Source organism: Pristiophorus japonicus, chromosome 19, assembly GCF_044704955.1.
Source record: "Pristiophorus japonicus isolate sPriJap1 chromosome 19, sPriJap1.hap1, whole genome shotgun sequence".
In the NCBI taxonomy this organism is placed as follows: domain Eukaryota; kingdom Metazoa; phylum Chordata; class Chondrichthyes; family Pristiophoridae; genus Pristiophorus; species Pristiophorus japonicus.
Window position 1 is genome coordinate 25,397,920 of NC_091995.1, and position 24,576 is coordinate 25,422,495.

The window sequence follows — 24,576 nt, forward strand, 5'->3', positions numbered from 1 at the left end:
GTGTAGGCCATTCGGCCCTTTGAGCCTGCACCACCATTCAATAAGATCATGGCTGATCATTCACCTCAGTACCCCTTTCCTGCTTTCTCTCCATACCCCTTGATCCCCTTAGCCATACGGGCCATATCTAACTCCCTCTTGAATATATCCAATGAACTGGCATCAACAACTCTCAGCGGTAGGGAATTCCACAGGTTAACAACTCTCTGAGTGAAGAAGTTTCTCCTCATCTCAGTCCTAAATGGCTTACCTCTTATCCTTAGACTGTGTCACCTGGTTCTGGATTTGCCCAACATCGGGAACATTCTTCCTGCATCTAGCCTGTCCAGTCCCATCAGAATCTTATATGTTTCTATGAGATCCCCTCTCATCCTTCTAAACTCCAGTGAATAAAGGCCCAATCGATCCAGTCTCGCCTCATATGTCAGTCCAGCCATCCTGGGAATCAGTCTGGTGAACCTTCGCTGCACTCCCTCAAGAGCAAGAGCTTCCTTCCTCAGATTAGGAGACCAAAACTGAACACAATATTCCAGGTGAGGCCTCACCAAGGCCCTGTACAACTGCAGTAAGATCTCCCTGCTCCTATACTCAAAATCCCTAGCTATGAAGGCCAACATACCATTTGCCTTTTTCACCACCTGCTATACCTGCATGCCAACTTTCAATGACTGATGTACCATGACACCCAGGTCTCGTTGCACCTCCCCTTTTCCTAATCTGCCGCCATTCTGATAATATTCTGCCTTCGTGTTTTTGCCCCCAAAGTGGATAACCTCACATTTATCCACATTAAACTGCATCCGCCATGCATTTGCCCACTCACCTAACCTATCCAAGTCACCCTAGCCGGCTGATGCGCACATCCTTGCGATCGCTGGCTCGGACGATGACATAGTTGATGTATTTACTGAGGCGTACGAAAGCATAGGCCTTACGCTAAACATCCGTAAGACAACAGTCCTCCACCAACCTGTCCTTGCCACACAGCACTGCCCCCAGTCATCAAGATCCACGGCATAGCCCTGGACAACGTGGACCACTTCCCGTACCTCGGGAGCCTCTTATCAACAAGACATTGACGACAAGATTCAACACCACCTCCAGTGCAGCCTTCGGCCACCTGAGGAAAAGTGTGTTTGAAGACAGGCCCTCAAAACTGCCACCAAGCTCATGGTCTACAGGGCTGTAGTAATACCCACCCTACTGTATGGCTGAGAGACATGGACCATGTACAGTAGATACCTCAAGTCGCTGAAGAAATATCACCAACAATGTCTCCGCAAGATCCTACAAATCCCATGGGAGGACAGACACACCAACATTAGCGTCCACGACCAGGCCAACATTCCCAGCATCGAAGCACTCACCACACTTGATCAGCTCCGCTGGGCAGACCACATAGTTTGCATGCCAGACACGAGACTCCCAAAACAAGCGCTCTACTCGGAACTCCTTCACGGCAAACGAGCAAAAAGGTGCGCAGAGGAAACGTTTCAGACACCCTCAAAGCCTCCCTGATAAAGTGGGAGTCCCTGGCCAAAGACCGCCCTAAGTGGAGGAAGCGCATCCGGGGGGGCGCTGAGCACCTCGAGCCTCATCGCCGAGAGCGTGCAGAAATGAAGCGCAGACAGCAGAAAGAGCGTGCGGCAAACCTGTCCCATCCACCCCCTTCCCTCAACGACTATCTGTCCCACCAGTGGAAGGGACTGTAGCTCTCGTATTGGACTGTTCAGCCACCCAAGGACTTATTTTAAGAGTGGAAGCAAGTCTTCCTCGATTCCGAGGGATTGCCTATGATGATGATGCTTGCAATAATAAAAAAAATCGCCTGCAGCCTAAAAATATTCGTTTTATTGATTGATGTTCTGCAAATTATTTCAACTCCCTCCCACCAGCCAATTAAGTAAAACCGCCTGACTTTTTACACGATTCAAATGCAAATAATTCATTGTTGCCTTCTTGGCGGGACCCTGCACCAATCAGGTTTCGAGCTGGGAAGCAGAGCGGGCGGGCGCGACGTCACGGACAACCGCTGATTGACAGCGACAGCCTCCAATCAGAACCGCGCACTGAGCCGCGGAAGGATCCGATCAACAAGCGCAAGCGAATGAGTGACAGGCAGTCGGACCAATCGGGTGCGGCGGGAGAGGGCGGCCACCAACGGCCGGGCTGAGCCGGGGAGGAAGGGGGAAAGCACCGCGCCGCCATTTTCTTTTCACCCTGTCGAGAAGCCAGGCTCCACGAGAAAAACTTCTGCGCGGTCTGCTCTTTCTTTCCCACCGCCCTTTTCCCTAACCCCCCGCCCGCAAAAAAACCTCGCACTTTCTCTTTTTTTCGAGTAGGAACTCGGGGCCGGTGTTTTCAACGAAACACAAAAAAAAAACAAGGATGGTGAAGATTTTCGTGGGCAACCTGCCGCGGCCGACCACCGCCGAGGAGATCCGGGCCCTGTTCGAGAAGTACGGGCCGGTGAGCGAGTGCGACCTGATCAAGGTGAGGGACCGGGCCCGAGTGACCGATCAGCGGGCTCGGTTACTGTGGAAACCATGGGCTGCTGGTGGACGGGGAAGGCCATGAAGGAGCAAAGCTCCTGCACCCCCACTCACTAATTTACTGGATCCTGGGCTTCCCGAGGAATGGTTGAGCAAGTTCGGCCTATACTCATTGTAATTCAGAAGAATGAGAGCTGATCTTATCGAAACTAATATAATGAGGGGGGCTCGACAAGGTGGATGCAGAGAGGATGTTTCTACAGAGACGATTCACTCGGCTGATTCCGGAGATGAGGGGGTTACCTTATGATGATAGATTGAGTAGACTGGGTCTTTACTCGTTGGAGTTCAGAAGGGTGATCTTATAGAAACATTTAAAATAATGAAAGGGATAGACAAGATAGAGGCAGAGAGGTTGTTTCCACTGGTCGGGGAGACTAGAACTAGGGGGCACAGCCTCAAAATATGGGGGAGCCCATTTAAAACCAAGTTGAGAAGGAATAATTTCTTCCAGAGGGTTGTGAATCTGTGGAATTCTCTGCCCAAGGAAGCAGTTGAGGCTAGCTCATTGAATGTATTCAAGTCACAGATAGATTTTTTAACCAATAAGAGAATTAAGGGTTATGAGGAGCGGACGGGTAAGTGGAGCTGAGTCCACGGCCAGATCAGCCATGATCTTGTTGAATGGCGGAGCAGGCTCAAGGGGCGAGATGGCCTACTCCTGTTCCTAATTCTTATGTTCTTATGATAGGGGAGACTAAAACTAGGGGACATAGTCTCAGAATAAGGGGCCGCCCATTTAAAACTGAGATGAGAAATTTCTTAAGAGGGTTGTAAATCTGTGGAATTCTCTGCCCCAGAGAGCTGTGGAGGTTGGGTCATTGAATATATTTAAGGTGGCGATAGACAGATTTTTGAGCAATAAGGGGATAAAGGGTTATGGGGAGTGGGCAGGTAAGTGGCGCTGAGTCCATGATCAAATCAACCATGAGGGGCCAACTGGCCTACTCCTCCTATTTCTTTGGTTCTTACTATTTGTACTCTGTGCTTCTATTTATATCAGCCATGGCTCATTGGGTAGCACACTCGCTTCTGAGTCAAGGTTGTGGGTTCAAGTCCCACTCCAGGGACTTGAGCATCACAATCTCGGCTAACATTCCCAGTGCAGTGCTGAGGGAGTGCTGCACTGTTGGAGGTGCCGTCTTTTGGATGAGATGTTAAACCGAGGCCCCGTCTACTCTCAGGTCAACATAAAACATCCCATGACATAATTTCAAAGAGCAGCTGAGTTATCCCTGTGTCCTGAGCCAATATTTATCCCTCAATCAGTCAGTCATAGGTGGTCCCTCGAAACGAGGATGACATGCTTCCACGCCAAAAAAGGATGAGTTCACAAATATTCCAATGAAGGACTCGAACTCCATCTTTAAGGGTGGTAGATGCCTGTGCATGGAATTTTTTACACACCAGCCACCACATGGGCTTGACAGAGCTAGGTCTTGGTCCAGTGGCAAGGATTACCCAAGACTAACTGGAGACCAGCTCTGCTGCACAGGCCGAGCGCACACACATATCGCAGTGTGGGCTGGCTCATGCTGCCCCTGGCCCCGAACTCACGCCTCCCCATGACCCTGATCACATCCCTCCACATTCTGTCGCCGCTCCTGCTGTATTTGCCCACGCTCTAATCACCGACCTAGACCTTGATGACGTCGCCCTCCTGCACCAACTCACGCTGTTCCCTGGCGGAGTATGCCTCCACACCGCTCCTTTTATGGTCCCAACCTGCTCCTGGTGTTCTCACGCAGGTCGGGGCCTCCACGCTGTGTCACGAAAACAGATTATCTGCTCATTACACATCACCCAGTCCACAATGTGATAATGAGAAAGGACTAATTAGCAATCTTGTTGTGCGGGGCCCCTTGGGGAAGAGTGACCATAACATGGTAGAATTCTTTATTAAGATGGAGAGTGACACAGTTAATTCAGAAACTAGGGTCCTGAACTTAAGGAAAGGTAACTTCGATGGTTTGAGACGTGAATTCGCTAGAATAGACTGGCAAATGATACTTAAAGGATTGACGGTGGATCGGCAATGGCAAACATTTAAAGATCACATGGATGAACTTCAGCGATTGTACATCTCTGGAGTAAAAATAAAACGGGGAAGGTGGCTCAACCGTGACTAACAAGGGAAATTAAGGATAGTGTTAAATCCAAGGAAGAGGCACATAAATTGGCCAGAAAAAGCAACAAACCTGAGGACTGGGAGAAATTTAGAATTCAGCAGAGGAGGACAAAGGGTTTAATTAAGATGGGGAAAGTAGAGTACGAGAAGAAGCTTGCCGGGAATATAAAAACTGACTGCAAAAGCTTCTATAGATATGTGAAGAGAAAAAGATTAGTGAAGACAAATGTAGGTCCCTTGCAGTCGGATTCAGGTGAATTTATAATGGGGAACAAAGAAATGGCAGACCAATTGAACAAATACTTCGGTTCTGTCTTCACGACGGAAGACACAAATAACCTTCTGGAAGTACTAGGGGACCGAGTGTCTAGTGAGAAGGAGGAACTGAAGGATGTCCTTATTAGGCGGGAAATTGTGTTAGGGAAATTGATGGGATTGAAGGCCGATAAATCCCCGGAGCCTGATAGTCTGCATCCCAGAGTACTTAAGGAAGTGGCCCGAGAAATAGTGGATGCTTTGGTGATCATTTTCCAACAGTCTGTTGACTCTGGATCAGTTCCTATGGACTGGAGGGTAGCTAATGTAACACCACTTTTTAGAAAGGGAAGGAGAGATAAAGCGGGTAATTATAGACTGGTTAACTTGACATCAGTAGTAAGGAAAATGTTGGAATCAATTATTAAGGATGAAATAGCAGTGCATTTGGAAAGCAGTGACAGGATTGGTCCAAGTCAGCATGGATTTATGAAGGGGAAATCATGCTTGACAAATCTTCTGGAATTTTTTGAGGATGTAACTAGTAGAGTGGACAAGGGAGAACCAGTGGATGTGGTGTATTTGGACTTTCAAAAGGTTTTTGACAAGGTCCCACACAAGAGGTTGATGTGCAAAATCAAAGCACATGGTATTGGGGGTAATATACTGACGTGGATAGAGAACTGGTTGGCAGACAGGAAGCAGAGAGTCGGGATAAACGGGTCCTTTTCAAAATGGTAGGCAGTGACTAGTTGAGTGCCGCAGGGCTCAGTGCTGGGACCCCAGCTCTTTACAATATACATCAATGATTTGGATGAAGGAATTGAGTGTAATATCTCCAAGTTTGCAGACACTAAGTTGGGTGGCAGTGTGAGCTGTGAGGGGGAAGCTAAGAGGCTGCAGGGTGACTTAGACAGGCTCGGTGAGTAGATAAATGCATGGCTGATGCAGTATAATGTGGATAAATGTGAGGTTATCCACTTTGGGAGCAAAAACGCGAAGACAGAATATTATCTGAATGGTGGCAGATTAGGAAAAGGGAAGTGGAGCGAGACCTGGGTGTCATGGTTCATCAGTCATTGAAAGTTGGCATACAGTTACAGCAGGCGGTGAAGAAGGCAAATGGTATGTTGAGTATAGGAGCAGAGAGGTCTTACTGCAGTTGTACAGGACCTTGGTGAGGCCTCACCTGCAATATTGTGTCCAGTTTTGGTCTCCTAATCTGAGGAAGGACTTTCTTGCTATTGAGGGAGTGCAGCAGCGAAGGTTCACCAGACTGATTCCTGGGATGGCAGGACTGACATATGAGGAGAGACTAGATCAACTGGGCCTTTATACATTGGAGTTTAGAAGGATGAGAGGGTATCTCATAGAAACATAAGATTCTGACGGGATGCGACAGGTTAGATGCGGGTAGAATGTTCCCGATGTTGGGGAAGTCCAGAACCGGGGACACAGTCTTAGGATAAGGGGTAGGCCATTTAGGACTGAGATGAGAAGAAACTTGTTCACTCAGAGAGTTGTTAACCTATTGCTGCGGAGAGTTGTTGATGACAGTTCATGGGATATATTCAAGAGGGTGAGATATGGCCCGTATGGCTAAGGGGATCAAGGGGTATGGAGAGAAAACAGGAAAGGGGTACTGAGGGAATGATCAGCCATGATCTTATTGAATGGTGGTGCAAGCTCGAAGGGCCGATTAACCTACTCCTGCACCTATATTCTATGTTTGTGGGAGCTTGCTGTGCAAATTGGCTGCTGCGTTTCCTACATCAGGACAGTGCCTACACTCCAAAAGTGCTTTCAGGTACCCGGTGGTCGTAAAAGGCGCTATATAAATGTTGCAAGAATTTTCTTTCGAAAAGAAAGAAAGTTATGATGGACCTTTTATAAAACACTGGTTCAGCATCAAAAAGACAGACGCATTTAGACCGCATTCACGACCACCGGACGTATCCGCGCTTTACAGCCAATGAAGTACTTTTGGAGTGTAATCACTGTGGTAATGTGGAAAATGCGCCAGCCAATTTGTGTACAGCAAGCTCCCACAAACAGAAATGAGATCATGACCAAGATAACCTGTTCTAGTGATGTTGATTGAGGGATAATTACTAGGACACCGGGGATAACTCTTTGAAATAGTGTCATAGGATCGCTTACATCCACATGAATGGGCAGGCATCTGAACTCATCTGAAAAATGGCAGCTTAGCAGTGCAGCATTCCCTCAATATTGGAGTGGAGTGTCAGCTTAGATTTTCGTGCTCAAGTCACGAGTGGGGCTTGAGCCCACAATCGTCTGACTCGGAGGCAACAGTGCTGCCAACTGAGCCACAGTTAACAGCTGGTGTATTGTGTCCAACTCTGGGCACCGCACTTTAAAAAGAACGACGTGCATTTATATAGTGCCTTTCATGACCACCGGACGTCCCAAAATGCTTTGCAGCCAATTAAGCACTTTTTGGAGTGTAGTCACTTGTAAGTTAGTCTATAGGCCCCCTAACAGTAGCAACTCTCTTGGTCGGAGCAGAAACAAGGAAATCTTGGGGGCTTGTAAAAAGGGAACAGCAATAATCATGGGTGATTTTAACCTCCATATTGATTGGACAAATGAAATTGGTCAGGGTAGCCTTGAGGAAGAGTTCATAGAGTGCATAAGGGATGGGTTCCTTGAGCAGTATGTAATGGAACCAACCAGGAGGCAGGCTACCTTAGATCTGGTCCTGTGTAATGAGACAGGATTAATAAAGAATGTCCTAGTAAAGGATCCTCTCGGAATGAGTGATCATAGCATGATTGAATTTCAAATTCAGATGGAGGGTGAGAAAGTTGGATCTCTAACCAGCGTACTAAGCTTAAATAAAGGAGACTATGAAGGTTTGAGGGCAGAGTTGGCTAAAGTGGACTGGTAAAATAGATTAAAGTGTAGGACGGTTGATGAACAGTGGTGTACATTTAAGGAGATATTTCACAACTCTCAAGAAAAATATATTCCAGTGAGGAGAAAAGGGTGTAAGAGAAAGGATAGCCATCCGTGGCTAACTAAAATAACGACGGTATCCAATTTAAAAACAAGGGCATATAAAGTGGCCAAAACTAGTGGGAGGACAGAAGATTGGGAAGCTTTTAAAAGCCAGCAAAGAATGACTAAAAAAATGATTAAGAAAGTGAAGATAGACTATGAAAGTAAACTAGCACAAAATATAAAAATATAGCAAAAATTTCTGTAGGTATATAAAAAGGAAAAGAGCAGCTAAAGTAAATGTTGGTCACTTAGAAGACGAGACCGGGAAATTAGTAATGGGGAACATGGAGATGGCAGAAACTCTAAACAAATATTTTGTATCAGTCTTTACGGTAGAGGATGTGAACAATATCCCAAGAGTGGATAGTTAAGGGGCTATGGGGATGGGGGGGGGGAGGAACTTAACACAATCACAATCACTAAGGAGGTGGTACTCAGTTAAGATAATGGGACTAAAGGCAAATAAATCCCCTGGACCTGATGGCTTGCATCCTAAGGTCTTAAGAGAAGCAGCGGCAGGGATAGTGAATGCACTGGTTGTAATTTACCAAAATTCCCTGGATTCTGCGGAGATCCCAGCAGATTGGTAAACTGCAAATGTAACACCCCTATTTCAAAAAGGAGGCAGACAAAAAGCAGGAAACTATAAACCAGTTAGTGCAACATCTATGATTGTGAAAATGTTGTCCATTATTAAAGAAGCAGTAGCAGGACATTTGGAAAAGCATAATTCGGTCAGACAGAGTCAGCATGGATTTATGAAGGAGAAGTCATGTTTGACAAATTTGCTGGAATTCTTTGAGGATGTAACAAATAGGGTGGATAAAGGGGAACCAGTGGATGTGGTGTATTTGGACTTCCAGAAGGCATTTGACAAGGTGCCACATAAAAGGTTACCGCACAAGATAAAAGTTCACTGGGTTGGGGGTAATATATTAGCATGGATAGAGGATTGGTTAACGAACAGAAAACAGAGAGTCGGGATAAATGGTTCATTCTCTGGTTGGCAATCAGTAACTAGTGGGGTGCCACAGTGATCAGTGTTGGGACCCCAAATATTTATAATCTGTATTAACGACTTGGAAGAAAGGACCGAGTGCAACGTAGCCACGTTTGCTGACGATACAAAGATGGGAGGAAAAGCAATGCGTGAGGAGGACACAAAACATCTGCAAAAGGACATAGACAGGCTAAGTGAATGGGCAAAAATTTGGCAGATGGAGTATAATATTGGAAAGTGTGAGGTCATGCACTTTGGCAGAAAAAAAATCAAAGAACAAGTTATTTAAATGGAGAAAAATTGCAAAGTGCTGCAGTACAGCGGGACCTGGGAGTACTTGTGCATGAAACTCTTTTGAGTTTACCTGCAAAACATAAAAACATTAAACGGTGCCACCCGACCTGGGTGACACTCCAGACATTTACAAGGCCCTTTCCCCCCCCCCCCCCCCCTTTTTTTTCACTAAAATCACAATTTTCCCCAGTGCCCCCTATAAAAGGGAAGGGGGACACTAAAAGCACCGGCAATTAAGACAAATTAAACTTAAAAAACGTAAAATCAAATTAAAATTTGGTTTACTTGTGCATGAAACACAAAAGGTTAGTATGCAGGTGCAGCAAGTGATCAGGAACGCCAATGGAATCTTCCCCTTTATTGCAAAGGGGATGGAGTATAAAAGCAGGAAAGTCTTGCTGCAGTTATATAGGGTATTGGTGAACCATACCTGGAATACTGTGTGCAGTTTTTGTTTCCATATTTACGAAAGGATCTACTTGCTTTGGAGGTAGTTCAGAGAAGGTTTATTAGTTTGATTCCGGAGATGAGGAGCTTGACTTATGAGGAAAGATTGAGTAGGTTGGGTCTCTACTCATTTGAATTCAGAAGAATGAGAGGTGATCTTATCGAAACGTATAAGGTTATGAGGGGGCTTGACAAGGTGGATGCAGAGAGAATGTTTCCACTGATGGGGAAGACTAGAACTAGGGGGCATAATCTTAGAATAAGGGGCCGCCCATTCAAATCTGAGATGAGGAGACATTTCTTTTCTCAGGGTTGTGGATCTGTGGAATTTGCTGCCTCCGAGAGCTGTGGAAGCTGGGACATTGAATACATTTAAGACAGAGATAGACAGTTTCTTAACCGATAAGGGAATAAGGGGTTATGGGGAGCAGGCAGGGAAGTGGACCCGAGTCCATGATCGGATCAGCCAAGATCGTATTAAATGGCGGAGCAGGCTCGAGGGACCGTAAGGCCTACTCCTGCTCCTATTTCTTACGTTATGTAATGTAAGAAGGATGTTAAGGCTTTGGAGAGGGTGCAGAAAAGATTTACAAGAATGGTTCCACGGATGAGGGACTTCAGTTATGTGGAGAAGCTGGGGTTGTTCTCATTTAGAGGATGGAAGGTTGAAAGGCGATTCGAGGAGTCTGGACAGAACAGAGAGAAAACTGTTCCCATTGGCTGAAGGATCGAGGACCAGAGGGCACAGATTTAAGGTGATTGGCAGAAGAATCAAAACGAGATGTGAGGGAAAAACTTTTTTTGCCCAGCGAGTGGTCAGGATCTGGAATGCGCTGCTTGAAAGGGTGGTGGAGGCAGATTCAATTGTGCCTTTCAAAAGGGAATTGGATAACTACCTGAAGGGAAAAATAATTGCAGGTCCATTGGGGAAGGAAAGGGGCAGCAAGTGGGACTAGCTGAATTGCTTTTGCAGAGAGGAGGCTTCCTTCTATACTGTAATCATTCTATGATTTGATCAGATTGCATTGAGTTTCTGATTGATGTAAGTGAGAAGCAATAGTGGTCCCAACTAGGGTGCCCCACTCAGTACTTCCCTCATCACCCCCGCCCCCCAACATTCCAACGTGCCCTGTTGTTTCTACCCTTCAATCAATTTCTTATGCATCCCTGCAGGATTTACCCTGAGCTTCCACAGATTTGAGTTTGATGAATAGCTCTTTTGGAAGTCTAGGTAGCACGCGTGATAAGGTTTTCCAGAGTCCGTTGTGTTGCCATTTCCTCAAGATACAAATGGTTGTAAAATGTACAATGAGACATACTTTAACTAACTTCTGTTTGGGAGGAAGATTAGATTGTCTAAAACCTCGTAACATCACACACAAGAACATATGAAATGGGTACAGGAGTAGGCCATTTGATCCCTCGAGCTTGCTCCGCCATTCAATAAGATCATGGCTGATCTGATCTTGGCCTCAACTAGACTTCCCTGCCCTCTCTCCATAACTCTTCACTCCCTTATATTCAAAAAATCTATCTCCACATTAAATACATTCAATGACCCAGCCTCCACAGGTCTTTGGGGTAGAGAACAAAGATTCACAACCCTTTGGTAGAAGAAATTCTTCCTCCATCTCTGTTTTAAATGAGTGACCCCTTATTCTGAAACTATACCTCCTTGTTCTAGATTCCACCATGAGGGGCAACATCTTCTCTGCATCGACCCTGTCAAGCCCCCTTAGAATCTTATACATTTCAATAAGATCACCTCTCATTCTTCTAAACTCCAATGAGTATAGGCCAAACCTGCTCAACCTTTCTTCATCTCGGGAATCAGCCTAGTGAACCTTCGTTGAACTACCTCCAATGCAAGTACAGGTTGCACCTCTCCAGTCCGGGACTCTTTAGTCCGGAAACATCCCTGGTCCGGCATCTGTGCCGCCGTGGGTGGCTTCCCGCGCTGTTGGTTGAGCTAAGCGGGCCAGCGAAGGGCAGGCGGCTGACTGAGGCTCCGAAGCTGGGTCTGGCCCCAAGCTCTCTCTCTCCCCCCTGTTGCCCGCCGTCGCTCAGCGGGAGGCTCCAGGCCCGGTTGGAGGCTTGAGGCTTGCCACTCAGCTCTCTCCGTGCTTCTCTCGTCTTCTAGACGACTAAATGCTGTGCAGTAGGCTTCTACGCAGCGCATGCGCCGAACACGCCTGGGTCGTTGTCAGCCGTGTTGCAACCAGTTGACCTGTAGTTTGGAAAATTCTCTGGTCCAGCATCGGTCAGGTCCCAAGGGTGCCGGACTGGAGAGGTACAAAAATGTATATCCTTCCGTAAATAAGACGACCAAAACTGTACACAGTGCTGCAGGTGTGGTCTCGTTTCTAACCTCGGCATCTTTTTATCCCTGAACAGAACTATGGCTTTGTGCACATGAAGGACAGAGAGGCAGCAAAGGAGGCGATTGAGAACCTGCACCACTACAAGCTGCATGGGGTCTCCATCAACGTGGAGGCCAGCAAGAGTGTGTCCAAGTCCTCTACCAAACTGCACGTGGGTAATGTGGGCTCTGGCTGCACCGGCCAGGAGCTGCAGGCCAAGTTCGAGGAGTACGGACCCGTCCTGGAATGCGATATCGTTAAGGACTACGCCTTCGTGCACATGGAGAGGAGCGAGGATGCCATGGAGGCCATCAGGGGGCTGGATGGCACAGAGTTTAAAGGTGAAATCGCTGGAGGGGGGTGGGTCATTCAGGGCGTTGTGCTTTGTGGACATGTTCTAGTTGAACCGCATGTACTCTGTCGGGGCTGTAGATAATAGGAGCCCTTTGAATAATTAAGTTTTTCACCCAATTACAGTATACAGATTTTTGTGCAGTTTCTCAACTTCTCCCAAGCTTTCAGTGCAATATCTGTGACACGTGGCCTCAGAGCACTTTTGTGTTCTCATCAAGGGCCACAATCCCAACTGAAGTCTTGACTAAGGTTTGCTTTCAGAAATGTTGGCCCAATTTTCAATAATGTAGTCGGCTCCTGATTTATTATTTTTTTTTTACATTCGGTAACTGCCAAGTGGGAATACCGATGTTTTCAACAGCACGACAAAAACAAAAAACTGATGACCTACTAGTTCTGTTACTGAATAGCTCTACGTTAATTGGGCCGTGTATGGCAGCTTGATAACCCCACCCTTCCTCTAACAGCACCCCCAGATCAGCCAGCGTCCCGTAGTTCTCGGGTCCAGAGGGAGTAGGCAATGGGGTGGCAGGCTGCAAATATTTACCTGGCTGTATTGCACGTGCTGCAGCTCCAGCGATGTCATAGCAGTTTGTGATGTCCCCGCTGCATGATAACTGCATGGCATTTCTGAAGTAATACATTGTGTGCATTAGTTGGCGTTGGTTGCCCGCTATATCCACCATGCAGTCAACAGCTCATCCACTGAACTGTTACTTCAGACTCAGTCATTTTGTGCATGTAGTGTACATGTGTGTGCACAATGCATTGAGGGGCTCCTGTCCTCCCAAATCTTCTGAGACATCCTTTGCACAGCCAGTAAAGCTTAAAGCTAGAGCAAGACCTTCATAGAGTTTGATTGCTATTGTACCAGTCTGAAATGATACCATTTCCCACATCAGCCATGCTGCAGCCTCTCTGAGATCGCTAAGCTGATGCTGAAATCGGGTCAGTTTTGTGCTGTGCTCATGCCTACTCAGGATGAGATTGACACTGCCCAAACTCTTCACATAGATTCCTTGCAACCATCGGAGACCCCATTCATCCCATCATAGTGGCTGGACGTGAGAGGACATAGTGCCTTGTTAGCTTCTACCAGTTAAGTTGCCATTTGGCTGCAAAGCTAAACTAGTTGAATGCTTTCAGTCACCTTTCACACAATTTGCCCTGAATTTTTGTTCCCTTTACTAAGGTGCAGCTATCTCTCTGTTTATGTTCACTTTATCTATCTGTTCACAAACACTTCAAAAAAAAAAAAAAAAAAAATTTTGTTGAGCTGGAACAAGTGTGTTCCACTCTTTTTCTTGGATGCCGAGTTTCCTGGATAAAAATGAATGCTTGAAGCTTCTGCGGCTCAGAAGTCAGGAAGAAGCTTCACCTCTAGCTTAAAGGAGAGTCTTCCCCATCAGCACATCTGACAATCCAACGGTAACAGATTATTTATTTCAACATCCTCGTGTTGAAGCAGTTTTAAGATTCCAAAGTGGTGCAGCCGAACTTGATCAGAGACCTCGTGAGTCCTTCGGCTGTTGCGTGAGCGGGGGAGTGAACTGTAACTTTGGGTTTTAACTGAACTCCGATTTGAATACCTCTCATTAGATGCCTTACTACACTAACTGGAATGTTTTTTTGTGCTCATCAAAGTAGAAAATGTTGCTGCTGAGGAATGTAATACTTTCCATTTCAAGTGCTTACCATCAGCAACAAGCACTCGCAGGTCCAGGTACAGTGTGGGTTTGATACGACATAAAACTCCCTCTGCACCAGGGGTGCCAAACTCAATTTACGTGATGTGCCTGATCTGACGTGCTGGTACTTGTCGTGGGCCACTGTCAGCAGAAGTTACTTGGACACGCTGGGGTAGAAATTGGGGTGCGTCTTCCCGTTTTCTGGGGCATAATACGTGCGCATTGTATACCAATTTTGGGACGCAAGGTCCTGCACTAAGTTTGCGCCGGAGGGATGACCGCCACCATATTGGTCATCACTGCTTTCATACTTACCTGGTTGCTGCCTGAAATCAACGTGGGATTAGTTTTTAAATATGTGAAAGATCCTGTGCCTGCTTCGGGGCCCTTCTGCAAAATGCATGAAAAACTCGGTGGGAGCATGTGTTGTGTAAGTTCCGACTCGTTTTCCCAGCTGTACCGTGGTCCTTTAAGGGACCGGTCGATGCCATTGAAGAAATGACGGGGATCTTTTTTTTTTTACCTCCCCCTTCTGTGGGGTGTGGTGGTGGAACAGGACTGCTCCTTCCAATTCCACAGCACTATCGGCCACGGCTGGCCTGTATTCAGGCCCTCTTCTCCATGTATTGGAGCTAACAATGTAAAATCAGGGTGTGCTGCGCCCCGTGCACAGTGAGAATCCTCGGTCTCCGCCCCCTTGTTCCCCATTCGCACACCATTGGGTACAATCTTCTGCTTCCTTATTTTCAAATCCCTCCATGGCCTCGCTCCTCCCTATCTCTGTAATCTCCAACTCCCCTCGAGACATCTGCGCTCTGTTAATTCCCCCCCCCCCCCCAGTATCCCTGATTATAATCGCTCAACTATTGGTGGCCGTGCCTTCTGTTGCCTAGGCCCCAAGCTCTGGAACTCCCTGCCTAAACCTCTCTACCTCTCTCCTCCTTCAAGACTCTCCTGAAAACATACCTCTCTGACCAAGCTTTCGGTCACCTGTGCTAATTTCTACTTAGGCGGTTCAGTGTCAAATTTTTAAAATCTCATAATACTCCTGTGAAGCACCTTGGGACGTTTCACTGCGTTAAAGGTGCTATATAAATACAAGTTGCCGTTTACCCACTGAGGACAACGGGTTTTACACCCCATTACTGGCTGATCCCCTCTTGGCGCCGCTCCTACTGCTGCGCTCGGTTCTGCAGAAGATGCCGGGACCCACACCCACCCCATTCTCCAGTGTTTTCTCCCCCCAACACTCATTCTCTAGTTTTTCTCGAGCTTCCATTTCTCAGTCTGTTTCTTCGCTCCATCTCCCGCCCATTATTTGCCAATCTCTTTTTCTCCCCAGTTCGTTGTCACCCTCGCCCATGCCCCTTTCAAGTGTCAATCTTCCGACAAACCAATCTATTGCCCTCTAGTCCCTGTCCACATTCTTCCAGTCCAGCCCAACATCGCAACTGTCCCCGCCCCGTCTCTCACTCCCCTACATTCTAAGAGTGCCAGCTCCCTGAGTCGGCAGGAGCGATTATGCCATGGAACTGGAGGCGGGGGGAGATGGTGGGGGAGCTGCTGCGGTCCAAAATTTAGATGGCGCAATTCTCACGGGCGGTTCGAAACTTCGCCTGGGAGAGTCGGCAACCCGAATATCATCAAGATGCCGCACACCGTGGTCCAGATGAAACAGCTCATCTAACACTTGCTGGTTTGATACTGTTGTTTGGGTTAAATGCAGAGTGAAACTCTCTCTACTGAGCCCCAGACTCTCGAGAGCTGGCCCTACTGCACCAATGAAACATCTTTCAATTTCCCATACCAGACCTTGTGTGGGTGAGACTGCCAATTCGATGCTTGTGCTATGAAGTGGATTAAGACAGATCAAGATATTCTCATGCAGGCTGGATTGGAACCCAGTCCCATTAGCCACTAATTGAAGGCTAGTACTGAAGGTTAAACAATTGTTCTGCATGGTAAACTGAAACCTTAATGAAAGTACAAAATGCGTTTTTCACAAGTAACTTATTACCATGTTAAGCACCAAAAGTCACTAACCCTTGGGACCCATTCGCCAATGAGCCACATGTGTTGTACTTTCAGCAACTGTTTTATGTCTCTGCTTTTATCGTGACACTTCAGTGTTCATGATTTCAGTAGCAGCTTACGTTGTCATTCTTGCCTGAGAAGTTGAGTGTTGTTTTCTAGTTTTCATTTCACTCTTAAGAGTAGCAAATGTGTTTTTGTAAGATCTTTTTATTGTGGGTTATGTTCTGAATTTTTGTTGCGTGTGAACAGTGATTTATTTTGTGCATCATCTCGTCAGCTTCCTGTCTCGAGGCGTTATTTGTAGTTGAATTAGAGAGTGCTGTGATGAAAGTCCAGAAATCCTACTGTTAGTGATTCTGTTGGTTTGTGTTTAAAAAGGACAGTCAAGAGTGGGTGGAATTAATGTCCAGTCCTAATCTTTGATATTTGATAGCCCAAGCTCTCACTGGTTGGAGATATTGCTAACTTGTATCCTGATTCCCTAGTGGAAATAACTTTTTGGGACATCGTCTCGCACAACAGGCAATTTGGATGGTGTATCTGGGTGCGGTTGTGTAGGGATTCCTGGAGGTCGGTGCACAGGAGTGGTCTTGACATGATAAATAATTAGCATAGTTGTTAAAGAAAGGCATGCATTTATATTACGTCTTTCAGGACCTCCCAAAGAGCTCTACAACCAATGAAGAACTTTTTAAGTGTAGTCACTGTTGTAATATAGGAAACGTGGCAGCTAATTTGTGCACAGCAAACTCCGAGAAACATAATGATCAGGTAATCTGTTTTGTTGGTTGAGGGATACATATTGGGTAGGACACCGGGGAGAACGCCTGCTCCTCTGAACTAGTGCCAAGGGATCTTTTACGTCCACCTTAGAGAGCAGACAGGTTTAACATCTCATCTGAAAGACGGCATCTCTGACAGTGCAGCGTTCCCTTAATACTGCACTGAAGTGTCAGCCTGGATTATCTGCTCAAGTCTCTGAAGTGGGACTTGAACCCATAGCCTTCAAACTCAGAGGCGAGAGTGCGATCACTGAGCCAACGCTGACGTTATGCAAGTTGCTCACAGACAAAAAAAATTCAGATAAAAAGTTGACTTTCTTTGCTGTAAATGTCTCTGCATGCGGAACATATGGGTGTCTTTCTGTTCTCAATCTGTCTTTTTGCTCTTTGTCTCATCTTCCCTTTGTCTCCCTCCATGCTATTTCCTTTATGCCTCCGACATGTTCATTTTCTGATTTTACAACTCTTTGAAAGCTTACAACATGCAGCAACATGTCAGAATTGAGTATTAGATTGGGTGAGAAGAAATGGGAGGCCACGAGGGAAGAGGGCACTCTGGAGATGCTTCAGCATGTTTGAATGAGTGAGGAAAATGGGGTAGTGTTCATGTGGAATGGGGAACTTTGGCCAGGAGAGATTGGAGTTGATAAGTAGGAAGATATTGGTAGGATCTTGTGTAAAGAAGGAGTCATGGGGTGGGTGGGGGGGGGAGGGAGGAATATATCTAGTAAATAAATAAAGCCAAGTTAGAGTTGTGAAACTTGAAATGTCGCAAGGAAAAGGAGCCAATCACTAGATTTATATTTTTGTCTTCAGAGAATTATATGCAGGATCACATGCTAGCCACTGCTTATCTACCGCCATACTTTTTAATCTATTTTTCCAATCTACCGTAGCCAACTCTCTTTTCTCCCCCCATACCTATGTAATTGTCTTTATTTAATTTTAATACTCTGATTTTGGAGGTCAGGCAAATTATTCTCGCAATTAATGTGAAATTATAACATTATGATCACTCTCCCCAGAGGATCCTTTGCTGTGAGATTGCTAATTAACGCTGTCTCATTACACAGTACAAGATCTAAAATAACCTTTCTCCTGGTTGGTTCCATGATGTATTGTTCTAGAAAACTGTCCCGAATGCATTCCATGAACTAGTCCTCCAGATTTGCCAATTTGATTTGTCTAGTCTATATGAAGATTAATGTCCCCCACGATTATTGCATTTCCTTTGTTACAAGCTCTGACTATTTCTTGATATTCTGTCCAACGGTATAGCTACTGTTGGGGGACTTGTATACTACTCTCACCAGTATTTTCTGCCCCATGTTATTTCTTATCGCCACCCATACTGATTCTATTTCCTGATCTTCCGAGCCGAGATCCTTTCTGCTGTCCTTATGTCATCCTTTATTATCAGGGCTCCCCGCCCTCCTTTTCCATTTATATTCACACTTGCACCTTAGTCTCAGACGAAAATACTTTGAACAACTGAAGATAAATTGCATGAAAGACTGCAGTTTCACTGTTGAAGATGAAGTGGGAGATGTCTTGGGAGACTGAATGGGACCCAGCAGAAGTGTACCTGAAGAGGGCTGGAAGGGCGTGGTGTCTAAGTATGGAGTCTGGGGTGAGACCCAGCAGGGAACAAGCCAAACAATGTAGATCTTGAGCAGGGAGTTACTTGTGTCTAATCAGTGAAGCGTTGAGCTCTACCAGGAGGGTGTGGGGAAATTTGCAGTATTGGGACACCTGTGGAGAAAGAGATGGGTGGGTAGAGTATAGGGCATGGAATTAAACAGTCTGGAGAAATGCACCAAGGTGTTTGTGGGGTTAAGCCCAGGAGACGCATATTGACGTTGTTATGTAGCTACAGGACTTGGTAGGTCAGGCACCTGGGCTGGAAGTGGAACCAAGGTCTTTGGGAGGCTGGGCCTTGAAAGTTATAGTTGCGTGAGAGTAATTGAGCGAAAGGCCAGGCTGGGAAGGAGCTAGCTAAGAAATCAGGGATAGTGCGTGAAGCACAGGAGTTCCAGTTCCTTTTGCAGCTCGGCTCAAACAGTGGGTGTACAATTTAACTGGAACTTGTGCGTAAGCATTAAGAGGCCAGGGAGAACATGACTGCAGCCTTGGGGAGGGGTGAGTCGGTGGGCGGTTTGGCTCCAGGCTGATTATATTGTAAACATAGAAAATAGGTGCAGGAGTAGGCCATTCGGCCCTTCGAGCCTGCACCACCATTCAATATGACCATGGCTGATGATGCAACTTCAGTACCCCATTCCTGCTTTCTCTCCATACCCCTTGATCCCTTTAGCCGTAAGGGCCACATCTAACACCCTTTTGAATATATCTAACGAACTGGCCTGAACAACTTTCTGTGGTAGAGAATTCCACAGGTTCTCCAAGTGAAGAAGTTTCTCCTCATCTCAGTCCTAAATGGTTTACCCCTTATCCTTAGACTGTGACCCCTGGTTCTGGACTTCCCCCAATATCGGGAACATTCTTCCTGCATCTAACCTGTCCAATCCCGTCAGAATTTTATATGTTTCTACGAGATCCCCTCTCATTCATCTAAATTCTCGTGAATATAAGCCTAATCGATCCGGCCTTTCTTCATATGTCAGTCTTGCCATCCCGGGAATCAGTCTGGTGAACCTTCGCTGCACTCCCTCAATAGCAAGAATGTCCTTCCTCAGATTAGGAGACCAAAACTGGACACAATATTCAAGGTGTGGCCTCACCAAGGCCCTGTACAACTGCAGTAAGACCTCCCTGCTCCTATACTCAATTACTCTCGCTATGAAGGCCAACATGCCATTTGCCGCCTTCACTGCCTGCTGTACCTGCAAGCCAGCTTTCAATGACTGATGTACCATGACACCCAGGTCTCGTTGCACCTCCCCTTTTCCTAAACTGTCACTGTTCAGATAATCTGCCTTCCTGTTTTTGCTACCAAGGTGGATAACCTCACATTTATCCACATTATACTGCATCTGCCATGCATTTGCCCACTCATCTAACCTGTCCAAGTCACTCTGCAGCCTCTTAGCATCCTCCTCACAGCTCACACTGCCACCCAACTTAGTGTCTGCAAACTTGGAGATATTACATTCAATTCCTTCATCTAAATCATTAATGTATATTGTAAATAGCTGGGGTCCCAGCACTGAACCTTGCGGTACCCCACTAGTCACTGCTTGCTATTCTGAAAAGGACCTGTTTATTCCTACTCTTTGCTTCCTGTCTGCCAACCAGTTCTCTATCCATTTCAATACATTGCCCCCAATACCATGTGCTTTAATTTTGCACACTAATCTCTTGTGTGGGACCTTGTAAAAAGCATTTTGAAAGTCTAAATACACTACATCCACTGGTTCTCCCTTGTCCACCCTACTAGTTACATCCTCAAAAAATTCCAGAAGATTTGTCGAGCATGATTTCCCTTTCATAAATCCATGTTGACTTGGACCGATCCTGTCACTGCTTTCCAAATGCGCTGCTATTTCATCCTGAATAATTGATTCCAACATTTTCCCGCCTACTGATGTCAGGCTAAAAAGGTGGGAGCGAGACAAGAGTGGCAGTCATTACTGATAACAAGTTCCCCACACCTTTGGCTCTGATGGTCATGTGGTTCCTGTAGTCCAAATCCGACTGCCTCAGCCATCTGTTGTAAAAGCAGAAAATGCCGATAACACTCAGCAGGTTAGGCAGAATCTGTGCAGTGTAAAATGAGTTAATGTATCAGGTAAATTAATTTTAATCAGAACTGGAAGATGTTAGATGTGATCAGCTTTTGAGCATATACAGAGACTGGGAATTGAGCAAAAGGGGAAATGTCTGATGGTGTGGAGGGCAGGAGTAATTAAAATGATAAAAGGAATGATGGTGCAAGTAAAAAGAGGTGATAAGACCAACATAAAAACAAAAGATGAGTTGCCGATGGTTATAGCAGAAATAGCAGGGAGAGGGAAGCGTGGAGAATCTGGCAAAGCGCAGGGTTGCTGTGACCCGGGAATGTGGCAGCAGCATCTGTTCATGTTTTTGATGGACTAGTCAAATGAGTGACCGGTCATGTGCTTCCCATGGATCACTCTGATAGAATTAGACATATCAGCATGTGACACACATGTTGGAAAGCGACAACATTTGAAAAAATGTTTTTATTTGTCCTTGGGATGTGGGTGTTGCTGGCAAGGCTTGGGGATTTATTGCCCATCCCTAATTGCCCTCGAGAAGGTGGTGGTGAGCCGCCGCCTTGAATGGCTGCAGTCCTGGTGATGAAGGTACTCCCACAGTGCTGTTCGGGAGGGAGTTCCAGGATTTTGACCCAGTGCTGATGAAGGTGCGGCAATTTATTTCCAAGTCAGGAAGCTGTGTAATAAAAACAGAAAATGCTGGCAATCTCCAGGTCAGTACCCATGGTCGGTTGAAGGGCTGGTCTGCTTATTGGCCAGAGCCTGCAATTACATTGTGACATTGGGAAATGGTGACACAAAAAAGTTTGATCAAAAGCGTGAAATAGCGGGAAGTCAAGTTTGTAGACGGGAAGTCTGCAATATTTTTATGTAGGTAGATCGAGTAGAGTACACGTTTGTAGCAACCACTACAGAAAAAGTAACAGTTAACCAGTGCCTTTAATGTTTAGTCATATCTCGTGTGTGTTACTGTTAATTCATCCCTTCCAATAGCTTCCACTACAAATAATAGACCTTACAGTTTTCAAAATATTCCTTTTAGACGTAAATCCATATTTGGAAGGACAGAAACTGGAATTGTACTGTTTGGGTGTTTTAATATTCAAATGGACACGGTCTAGAAATGTCATAAACCTGCTGTTGTGCGATTGAAATCCTAGCAGCGGTATTGCTTGGAGACGTTGATCATCAGATGCCTGAACCAGAAGTGTCGGAAGGCTGCCTGAATCTTGCCAGAACTGACTTATGGCTGAGCATATCTCCCTTCAAGCACCAGAGAACATTGTGCTCCAAACCTGACGGTTGCCATTTTGATTCCTCTCCTGGACTGATGTTCCTTGCAGAGGATCCATCATTTCTGTGGGGGATTCTGCTGATCACGCTCCTATATTGCAGCCAGGATTTGAGTTGCCTGCATTAGTGGGGCAATGCGACTACAGCTAACAGAATGACCTCATTAATGTGGGCATTGTAGACTGACTAACATCGCTGAGTTGGGCAGCCTGCAAGCTTCAGGGAGTTCATGGACATTGGTGGAGCAGCCTAACTTTGCTGAAATGGGATTCTCGCCCCTATTTCTAGCGTTGATAGTACAGTACCTATGGCAGCCTTGGAAGGCATCTGGTGCACTCTCTTTTAAATGCCATAATTGTTGGTAGGTGAATTCCCCTGTTGCTTCTGGGCTCCTGCATTCGCTTTGCTGAATGCCAACTTCTATGGAGGAAGCAACCCAGTTAAATCCCACCGTAAAGAATCCCACCTCCTTTGATCGGTTTGAGGGGGCGGGGGAGGGACATGACGACGAGTCAAAGAATGTCCCATGGTAGACGACAATCTCTGCCCGTTTAGTCTGAAATTTGCTTCTTTCCTACTTTGTGTCCTGTTGCATTGGTTCCTCTATACTTATTTAATTCGGTATATCCCAATTTCCATCATTTCGTGACATTTTACCTCTTAGTGGTGTCTAGTTAATGGGTGCCGGAGTGAGCCATTCAGTTCATCAAGCCTGAATGAGCAACTTTTATTTTAACCTTTTGATGTCCTACTTTCAAAGTCTCCCTTTTTAAACACTCTAATTGATTTTGCATCTATGCCCTTTTGGGGCAGTGCATTCCATACTCACGCAAACATTTTTCTGGATTCACTTTTAACCAGCTTAGCTCAAAGACTGAATAGTGTCCCTTGTTCTGGGTTGCCTTATGAAATGGAAGAGCCATTCCTTATATACACCTTTAAGCCGCTTCATTATTTCAGTCAGGTCAATGGGAACCAACCCATCTCTAGTGAATATAAGCAATATTTGCCCACTGTCACAGCATCATCATCCCAGTTAATCTTTGTACACCTTTCTGTTTTGGGCATTGTGACTTGGGTGATATCCTGGCCAGGGTGGTGTGCCCAAAATTGAACACACTGCTTTAAATCTGAGATTTTCAAATGGGGGGTGGGGGAGGGGTAGGGGGCGCGACACAGTTATCTGGGGGCCACGAGGACGACGATAGCTGTAACTCACTAACTTGCAATGCCTGCAGTCTGTATTTTCTCCATATGCATTGTAGCACATTTCTCAACTCTGTCTGATTCCCACCTCTACGCTCTCCAAACCTCAGACATCCCATAAATAATTTTTCCAAGACTTCTCCGTTTTAAATGTCTTTTGCCATCTAGCCCATTCCTCTGCAGCATAAATTTTGTTTTGGAAGTGCCCGCGAGCCCTGGAATCCCCACTGCTATCGGGAAATAAACAGCAGCAGTCGTTGCTCCATCCGCCTCGGCTTCAAAATCTGCCAAACGGTTCTTTTCCACGTGTTTTGCAGTTCTGGACCACCAATTCCTTTTTTCTCCCATCGTGTCCTTGTGAGCCTTTTGTGATGGTTTGATGGAATAAATAGTCCTCCTTTTAAAAACTTGTCTTGGTCTCAAAAAGTTACTTTATCACCCAGTGCCCTGCACCTTTCTAGAAAGTTTTTATTTTTCCCTACTTGTATTTAGTGTTAGTTAAATTGAGCAAATAAATTAATAGTATGCATCCATACTCATGGATTCTCGATGTTTTCAGGGAAAAAATTTGTAACTTGCATTTTACCTCCAAAGCAACACAACGATTCATTACTCCCTGTTCCATCGCCATACAATGAAACCACAATTTCCAGCTGGAGAGGATGGTTTCTCCTGCACCCGGGCCACATCACGAACCCAAAGAAAGCAGTCTTCCTTTCGGTGGGGTTGTTTACACTATCATAGTGGCTGGGAAATTCTTACAATCTGCGCCTACTTCGTTGGTGTTACTTCTCCATAAATGAGGTGGAAATGCCATTGAAGCAAACGGGGTACTCAGCGCACTTCAGGCAAAGAAATGGCAACAAGCAAGAGCAGCTCCAAGAAATTTCCCGGCCAGTGAATTCCAAATTAGAGTTTGTATAACACCCAAATGTGTAGGGGAACAGAATTAAAGCAGGTAGAATGGTAAAACTGACATATTCTGGGTTACCATCTATATCTGTGCTAACATTAGTTATGCAAAAAATACTGTTACCCAGAAAGAGAGCATGCGTGCATGGGATATGAACCTCATAAACGTGGCTCATCAAAAATGTTTGGGAACCTCTGTTCTACATAATCTGATCACTCTATAATTGCAGTACTGTTTCTTTGCTTTCATATTCTGTATCTCTTGGGATGAAACCCACATGCCACGTCCCTTTTTAATTGTGTTTTGTACCCTGTGAGCTAACTTTTAATGATGCCTGCCTGGACACCAAAATCCCCATTGTTCATCTACACCTCAGCTCATCTGCATTTAGAATGTAATCCCATCTTCTGTTCTTTAATGAGACAGTGTGATAAAACACACTTGATGATAAGATGCATCTGGCTTTGTGCCACCACTTAATCTATCCAGTATTGTGTTCAAATGGCCACTCTTCATAATAGAGCCAAGATAGCGAGTGTTCGGCAGAC

The 24,576-nt window shown here is 45.8% G+C and overlaps 1 protein-coding gene across 3 annotated transcripts in view; it reads left to right on the forward strand.

Annotated features, from left to right (window-relative positions):
• The first annotated feature begins 2,178 nt into the window (after nt 1-2,178).
• Nucleotides 2,179-24,576, forward strand: part of LOC139229803 (RNA-binding protein 4B-like) — a 115,410-nt gene continuing 93,012 nt past the window's right edge. For all 3 annotated transcript variants that reach the window (XR_011587809.1, XM_070861396.1, XM_070861395.1), the window contains exons 1-2: nt 2,179-2,493; nt 12,095-12,401. Coding sequence is in view for 2 of the 3 variants with exons in the window: in XM_070861396.1 (XP_070717497.1) it covers nt 2,389-2,493; nt 12,095-12,401 (412 nt within the window). In the remaining variant the exon portion in view is untranslated. The remainder of the gene's footprint in view (nt 2,494-12,094; nt 12,402-24,576) is intronic.